This window comes from Festucalex cinctus, chromosome 16, assembly GCF_051991245.1.
Source record: "Festucalex cinctus isolate MCC-2025b chromosome 16, RoL_Fcin_1.0, whole genome shotgun sequence".
NCBI lineage: Eukaryota > Metazoa > Chordata > Actinopteri > Syngnathiformes > Syngnathidae > Festucalex > Festucalex cinctus.
In genome coordinates this window covers 21676816-21685043 of record NC_135426.1, presented here as the reverse complement: position 1 = coordinate 21685043, position 8228 = coordinate 21676816, and the positions used below count along the sequence as shown (strand labels likewise).

At 38.3% G+C, this 8228-nt stretch overlaps 1 protein-coding gene across 1 annotated transcript; it reads right to left on the bottom strand.

The window, feature by feature from the left end:
- Window positions 1-529: 529 nt before the first annotated feature.
- Window positions 530-4841, bottom strand: dera (deoxyribose-phosphate aldolase (putative)). The gene is made up of 9 exons (XM_077500204.1): window positions 4684-4841; window positions 4106-4203; window positions 3804-3951; window positions 3515-3610; window positions 3296-3430; window positions 3084-3212; window positions 1744-1856; window positions 931-1080; window positions 530-843 (listed from the first exon to the last, which is right to left on the bottom strand). Exons 1-9 carry the CDS (start codon window positions 4712-4714, stop codon window positions 787-789), a joined length of 957 nt encoding a protein of 318 aa, XP_077356330.1. The 5' UTR covers window positions 4715-4841; the 3' UTR covers window positions 530-786.
- Between the last annotated feature and the right edge of the window lie 3387 nt (window positions 4842-8228).

Below are 8228 nucleotides of genomic sequence, written 5' to 3'. Positions count from 1 at the left end.
TGTGACCTGTGACTTAAAAGGCTTGCACTGGCGTGTACGGGCTATCCAGTCATAAATGCAGGTCAGTGGTCTGAAACAAGTCACTTGGAGTTCAGAGTTCCAAAAAAAATTACTCCGAAAAACAGAAGTTGGTGCTCTGTTTTTTGGAATAATTTTTTTTTCTGTTTTTTGGAATAATTTTTTTTCCGTTTCTTTTTTTTTTTTTTTTTTTTTTTTAAATGATGTTTTTCCACCTGTTTTTCGGAGTAATTTTTTCCCCCTGTTTTTCAGAGTAATATTTTTTTTTCTATTTTTCTGAATCTTTTTTTTTTCTGTTTTTTGGAATTTTTTTTTTCTGTTTTTTGGAATCATTTTTTTTAATGATGTTTTTCCCCCTGTTTTTCGGAGTAATTTCCCCCCCGTTTTTCTGAATATTTTTTTTTTCTGTTTTTTTGAAATAATTTTTTTTTATGACAGAAAAAAAATATTGAAAAAAAACAAAAATAAAAAAAAATAAAACTGTATAAAACAAAGTTCCCAAAAACATTAGTCAGAAAAACAGATTTTTTATTTTATTTTTTTTCAAGTGAATGCAATACGCTTCCGTAATATTCCAATGCTAATTGCTGCAAAATGGTGAATCGGTGAATCGGTTAATGATGGTCAAAGTATAAAAAGGACGCACAGAAACTGATCCAAGTTTCTAACAGAACTAACTGAACATGACTCTGATAGAAAATGAAACTGGTAGGCTTGTGTGGTGAACTTGAGGTCCTTGTTGTTGTTTTTTGAAGCCTCTCCACAGCTTCAGGCCATTGGAAGCTCATGGTAGGCAGCATATTGTCCGGTTACGTGATGATAAATCTGCACAAGCGACAACGCCTTCATTATTACGACATTTCCGCTGTTTGTCGAGTGACTTCGTTCATCGTCAGTCATGCGCCCGCCCACCTGTCTCTCAATGTCAGCCAACAGGCTGCTGGCTCCCAAGCGGAAGAGGTGAGGAGTGAGCCAGTCGTTGCCCAGCTCCTCTTTGATCAGCAGAAGCCACACCAAAGACTCCTTGGCTGTCCGGATGCCCCCCGCTGGCTTGAAGCCCACCTGAGGGCCCACGCGAGTCTGATTAGACTGCTAGGAACTAGCTGGACGAAATGTTTTTGTTTGTTTGTTCCTCTCTTGGGCTCCCCCTAGTGTTGACAGTAACTGTACTGCACGTCAACGTTAACTAGACTAAGTGCAATTTCTGGAGAAATTGCGTGGGAATGCTGAAATCTGAATGCATGTGGAATGCTTATGAAGTAAATTGAGACGACCATAAATCAGACACCTGGTCATGATGATAAGTTATATCTATGGAAGTGGGCGTGGCAAGTAATACTTAGGAAAAAGTTCAGTGTCTGTCCCATTGAAAATGAATGGGGAAAAAGTTGATATTTAACGTTAGATTGTGCGGAAAATGTAAGTAATGTGGAATGAAGTATTATGTGGGAGTTGTTACGCGGCAAAAAAAAAAAAGTGTGGAGAATTACACAATTACTGCTGAATTTTACTGGATTAATAAAAAATAATCATTTAATTCAGTGATTCTTTCACATACCACTAGAGGGAGCCACTAGTGTACCACATTTTGAGAATTACTTTTGGCTTCATTTTAATAAGTATAATAATGCTGGAGCAGGGTTTTACTATATAAACATTTTGTATATACTTTGTACTTGTCATAATTAAACGAGTGTGACAATTTAATGAATAATGACACATTACCTTGTGACCTGTACGTAGGAAGTAGTCTCGTATGGCCCTCACCATCACTATGGCAACAGGGTAGGTGGCATTGACTGATTCCTTTCCCGTGGACGTCTTGATGAAGTCGGAACCTGGTGGGTTAAAGTGTAAGTTGTACAGTTGAAGGCTTTTTTTTTTTTTTTTTTAGCAAGTGTCATTTGCATTCTGGACAAAAATACTATACAGCATATACAGAAAAACAATTGTCCGATTTTTCTATTTTTACGTTTGTTTCAGGAAAATGAAAATGTTTTTATATATTTTCATTTAGAGCATTTATTTACATAAAATGAAAAATGGTCAAAATACCAAAATAAACAGCGTTTTTGGGGGGGGGGGTTTCGTCATACATTTTTTTTCCATCCAGATTGGTGGCTTTCCATTTAAATCTCAACAGTCGGCCACATTACAGGAAGGTGTAAAGTGGACTCTTGATACTGCGGTCAGACAAGAACAGATGTTGCCGCTGATGCTAACAGAGGGCCGCTGTACTCCCATCAATAAAATCCTTCATTTTTCCTTCCTTCACAGCCAATTATCAGCTTTGCCGATAAAAATAGAAGATGAAATGACATTCTTTTAATAGATGATCCACAAACTATAGAGTGATAATCAGCCCTTCTGTCTCCCTGGTGTATAATGACTGTTCATTACGGAACAGAACAAGATGAACATTTTCCAGTTCATTAAAGACCTGTGCTATGTATTTTGCCAGTCAGGTCTTTTTCTTTTTTTCTTTTTTAGCATTTCTCCCTCTTCTCTCCCTCAAAGTGGCATAATCCTTAAAGATTCGTCATGGGGTGTCTTAATTACCAGATAATGGATAACGGTTATTAAATACGGGGTGGCGGTAATGACGCTCCATTCATTTGTGTGCGAAGTGGGGGTTGGGGTGAAACTGGTGGAGGAAAATAGCCCGCGTCAGAGATTAATAGGTGAAATTATCATTCAATTTCAGGAATCTCATACGCAATTCATAGGAACAAGAGATTAAGAAGGGAGAGTGGTGACAAAAGCAATGCGTTATAATAATGATGTCTATCAGAGCCCCTGACGATTCGGTTCTGTAATCAGCTCGTTACGTGACGGCTAGCAAAGCATCTGAGTGAGTGTGAATATGTTTTTTTGTCATCAAAACGACAAACTGACTGAAGTGAGCTTTCAAAAACCTCTTTTGCAGCATATAAAAAGCCAAATAGTCACATTTATTCGACTATGAAAACATAACTTGAAGAACAACCAGAAAGAAAATTAGGGACACAGTTAAATCGCAACAAAAGCAAAAAAAAAAAATATTATATTGCTTGTGTGAAACTGACCGGCCATCATGGCGACCAAACTGGCCTTGTAGACGTTGGTGAAGGTGCCCAGCTCGCCGATGGCCAGGATGGTCTTCATGTGAGCGTCGCCGCATGCCTCTCGGAACTGACAAATCTCATCATACATGGCTGTGGAAGTCAAAAACTAACTGTTTGTTTTATGACGAAGCGGTAAAACATTTTTTATTATTAGTTTTTGATGGTTTCATTACCTTCCCACTGTCCGGTGAGAGCGAGTGTCCTGTTGATGACGATGTCGATCTCAGTGGCGCCGTCCGCTACAGCCATGCGAACTTCCAACAGGCGCGTTTCCAACGGGGTCTGACCTGCGGGGAAACCAGTGGCCACTGGAAGAGGACATTTTGATTCAATGACAAAACTTTATTGATTGGAATTAATTGGCGTTTTTTTTTTGGGGGGGGGCTACGAACCCGATGCAACCGGAAGACTGGAGTTGGCAGCTTTTAGTGATTTGACCGCATCGGCCACGCGTGACGGATACACGCACACTGCACCGGTTGTCACTCCTTTTGCGGAAACAAAACAGAGACAGCACAGAGAGAATGATTTCAATTGGTCTGTGTCTCTCCCTGCAGGCTGGAAACAGAACTGCCGGATGGTCGACAGAGAAAAAGGCATGAATGACAAAACCCGTTGAGTAAAATGGATTTACAAAATAAATGTTTTGTGTAAGCTAGCGTGTTTAAATGCTAAGCAGACCTTTATCGTGCATGTCAATTTTCTTGAGGAGCTCATACTGGACAGGTTGGGTGGCTTTCATGCACAGCCGGTGGACATTGGACGGCGTGTCATCTCCGGCCAGAGTGGTCAGGTCAATACACGTGATGGCCTTCAGCAGCCAGGCAGCCTGCAAACGAGCATAAATATATTAAAACAGTGGTTCTCTCTTCAAGTATCGCTTTGAAAAATACTTAGCTCTGCGAGTCTGCATTTCTCAGACTTGAAAATTGCTTAACGTCTCCTTTGAAAGCAATGCAAATGTTGACAACATTATTGCGTACCTGCCACTGTTTCTTGGGGAGCTTCAGTCCTTGGATGTATTGAGCTCTCCTAAGCACAGCTTGCGTGTTCACTCTCACTTTGGAGACCCACTCCAGATCTGATGTACATTGGGACAGAAAAAAAAAAAAAAACATGTGACAGGTTTCTCCATGTTTGACACCATGAAAATGGGTCATATGTCTTTTTATTAACTCTCAGTTGCAGCAATAAGTTATTAAGGAAAACCCATGCACTGGAATAGGTTAAAGCCATGTCTTTTTTAAAAAAAATAATGTTTGAAGCCTTGACGTCAGGAGAAAGCAGGGTTCGAGATGCAGTAGTCATGGTCATGAGTTGTTAATTACACGATCACGAGACAACTTTCAGTCAACATTTCTTTACAACGAAGCAAGAAAAAGTCCGTCTTATTGTGTCACACTAGTTCGCACAGCTCCATCCCTGCGTTTTGCAGGTCGTTTACCTCTAAAGTGTTACTTTTTAAGCAAACAGACACACACGTTTCGAATGACGAACAGATATTTGCGTAGCCATGATCTACGATTTTATTTATTTGTTTTTTGCTTGAGTTGGCACTTACCGAGCTGGGTCCCAGGGTTTCTAGCAGACATAATGACAAATTTATATTTTTAAACGCAGATGTTGTATTCCGGTTGCACCACCGAAGCTGTCAGTCACCACTTCCTGGATCCAGAGTGTTACCGGAAGTGGAACCACTACGCAGTAAAATATATAACATTCTTATTAATTGACACTTTTCGTTCCTAATACAATAATCATGTACTCCAATACGACTGTAAATTTAACATGCCTGACTAGACATTGTAAGTTGGAATGGACGCACATAGGAAGTGTACAATCGCAAACGTGTGTTGTGTTTAACTTGTAATGCCCTAGCTTGGGTACTAGAGGGAGCTGTTGACTACAAAAATAATTACATCATGTTGCTTACAGATGTTTCCTAAAACAGAAGAAAGTTCCACATAATTAGTTTTGAATTGTATAAATGCATGTATTTCATATCCGATATCAAAACTGAATGAAAGGCTACAAACCACGTTTATTTACTTATTCACTTTCCTACTTCTTGTGTTATTAATTTATAATTAATTGTATTTACTTTTTTACTTACCTACTTGTATTTATTTGTTTTGTTTTACCTGTCTTTACTGCATGATTAATTTTTTATTCCAAGTACAGCACTTTGTATGCCGCAATGGTTGTTTTAAAGTGCTTTATAAATAAAGTAGAGTTGAGGACCTTAGTACTGTAGCTCAAAATGAGTTTTATCTATAGTGCATACAGTGAGAGAAAACAAAAAAAAAACTCATTGATGTTGTTGTTGTTGTTGTTGTAGTCTGTCTCTCTGTGTCCTGTGACTGACTGGTGTTCAGTCCAGGATGTTATCCGCCTTCATCCCAAAGTTGGCTGCCACCCTGAACAGGAAAAGCAGTGTAGAAAAGAGGATGAATGGAAGAAAAACAAACTTCAATCCAAGTATTGGAAAGAAGGAAAAAGGACTGGCAATGTTCCTCGATGATTAAACTCCACAATGGAAGTGACGACGCACTGACTCAGCTCGGAAAGGGGCCGACGACGTGAGTCAGTTTTGAGTCACTCCATCACTGCTTTAAAAACGCATATAAAAATAAAAAACACATTTCAAGATGAGGACAAGAGGGTCACCAGCAACTTCATCCCATGCCACGTAGCCAGGTAATATTCATAAGGGCAAAACTGAGCTAACATGTCGAAGCTCGACTGGTTTGTACCTAATGTTCCCATTTGAGCCAGGCTTGGAATTTTTTTTTTCCCACCAAAGCTAAATTGTGCAGTGCCACAAAGAACGAAGTCGAAAAAGTCAACGGACTTTACTAAAAAATAATTGTGGTCAGTGACTATTCCCTTATGAGCGTTTGTGGTCATTTCCTTGTGGTTTTGTCTCCGCTTTTTTCCGAAGTGATTGACAGGTACTTTGGTGATCTTGTGGTCCACCATATGAATGAAACCACAACAGAATGTCAATGGATTCTCTAAATGGGGGGAAAGTACTTTTTGATTCCAATATGGTATTATTTGAAAAATTGAATGATGAATGAGCACTTGAACTCAAATTGCTTCTTTTTCTTTTATCTCGCCCAAAAAGATGTCTTCATTTTAGAGCTTTCCAATGTTTTTGAATAAGTGTTTGGAACTATCTACTGTATCCATGCAAGATTCATTTTTCAATATTTTGTTACATAGAGCAGTTCTTGTCAACTTTCAAGGATGATCGTCAGGGGATTTTTTTCTGTTTATACCAGCAGCTCAAGCTTCATATGCAAATCGAGTCTGAATAGGACTTCATGTATAAAAAATTGTTGACAGCATCACACACAAAAATCACACGTCCTGGATGCCATACTTGTTTTGTTTTTTTTATTGTGCTGAATAAAACGCAGTGAATATCTATGAAGACTTTTAGCAAGCGAGTAAAAATTGTAGCGTAATCCAAGACAGGAAGTGAATAGGGAAAACAATAACAAAAACAGTTAGATACTTTCGACGTTAGATGCTGTCAAAGGAAAAAAAAAAAAAAAAAAAACAGTGGAGAGAGCTTGGAAAAATCCAACCACGTGCCTCCCAGCTTTTACTACATAATAAAAGTTACAAGTTCACTTGAGGTGAATAGAAAAACAGTCATATAAAATGTACATTTCAAGATGTTCGCCCAAATGCTCTCCCTGGATGTCAAAACAGTATTTAGGTTTGAGATTGAGGTAAAAACAGGCCTATAGAGAGGTAGTAACGTGTATCTGATTGTACGAGAATATAAAGTTTATGATGAGTAAAAAAAAATAAAAATAAGACTCCCAGAGCTGAAAGTTCATCCACAGTGGCTTCAACAATCATCTCAGTCAAACGAAGGCAGACTTCACAAAAACGTTGGCTGCAAACGCTGGTACTTTTTTTGGGTTAACAGCAAATGTTGTAGAAATGCCTTTGAACGCCATCTGTACACAAACACCAAGAGGACAGCGTCACATTTGTCGCGAGAATAATCCGTTGAAAAGATCGATGCAGCCCCTCTGAGGCTCTACCTCCGGCCTTACGGTGGAAAAACGGTACAATAACACCTCCCAAAAGTAAAAAAAAAACAACTATCCCGTATACATCTGGTTTAACCATATATCAAGAGAAGAAGAAAAAAAAAATCACATTTGCGTACACGGGACACCTAATCAAGTATACCATCTAATTGAAAACATAGTCATGAATACAATATACAAAACTCAAATCTGAAAGCCGCTTGAGCGTAAGAAATGTACTGAGATTAGAGAAAGCACTTTCAAATGAGGATCTTCTGCAGTCCTGATACATACCGGTGATTATTAACATCATTCAGCATTGTTCATACTGAAAGTAAACCGACCAGGAACAGGAGGTAGTGACGTGATTAGTCCATTGTTAGCTGATACTTTTCGAGGTACAGTTCAACCATACTGTAGGTAATACAATCAGGAAAAAGAAAAAAACAGCCCTACCCATTCCATAAAAAAACAAATAAAACAAAAAAAACATTCAAGTTAACTATTGTCCCAGTTTGTTTATGAGGAAAAATATGTTGCATTATCATAGAGAAACATTGAAGTAGATTAGAGCGCATAAATGAACGATAGCTGCTTTTGAGTTTTAAGTATATAAAAACAGACAACTGACTTTGTTTTTTTTTTTTGCCCACCAGGAATCGCTCAAGAAGCAAATTGTCAGGTCGTAAACGTAGACAGAACAGAATTCACCCATTCGCAGATTTAAATGTTTTTTTTTTCCTTAGCATATCCTCAATTATTCACATTTTTGTGCTAAGGACACAGCCATGTCTAATATAAGAATATTTTGGCGCTATCTTGGAAAATAAGGAAGTGAGTTTTGTTTACACAAAAGTAGTACTTTGCCATCATTTTGCGGCAGTTAGAAACCAATTACTTATCCAATATGACCCGATAAAAGGGATACTTCACTTATTTAGCCCATTATAGCAATAAAAACTTCATATTTTGTCTATAATTTATTTGATACTGTCATTATTTTTCCACGTACAAATAGTACCTTTAAAAACACATTTTGCGACTTGCTGTCGACTGA

Coding starts and splice junctions, on each gene's coding strand:
- dera (XM_077500204.1), bottom strand. CDS start 4,714: ATGTCTGCTAGAAACCCTGGGACCCAGCTCG. Junction 3,431..3,514: donor CAGTCTTCCGGTTGCATCGG/GTTCGTAGCCCC, acceptor GTCCTCTTCCAG/TGGCCACTGGTTTCCCCGCA. Junction 844..930: donor TGGCTGACATTGAGAGACAG/GTGGGCGGGCGC, acceptor TCGCTTGTGCAG/ATTTATCATCACGTAACCGG.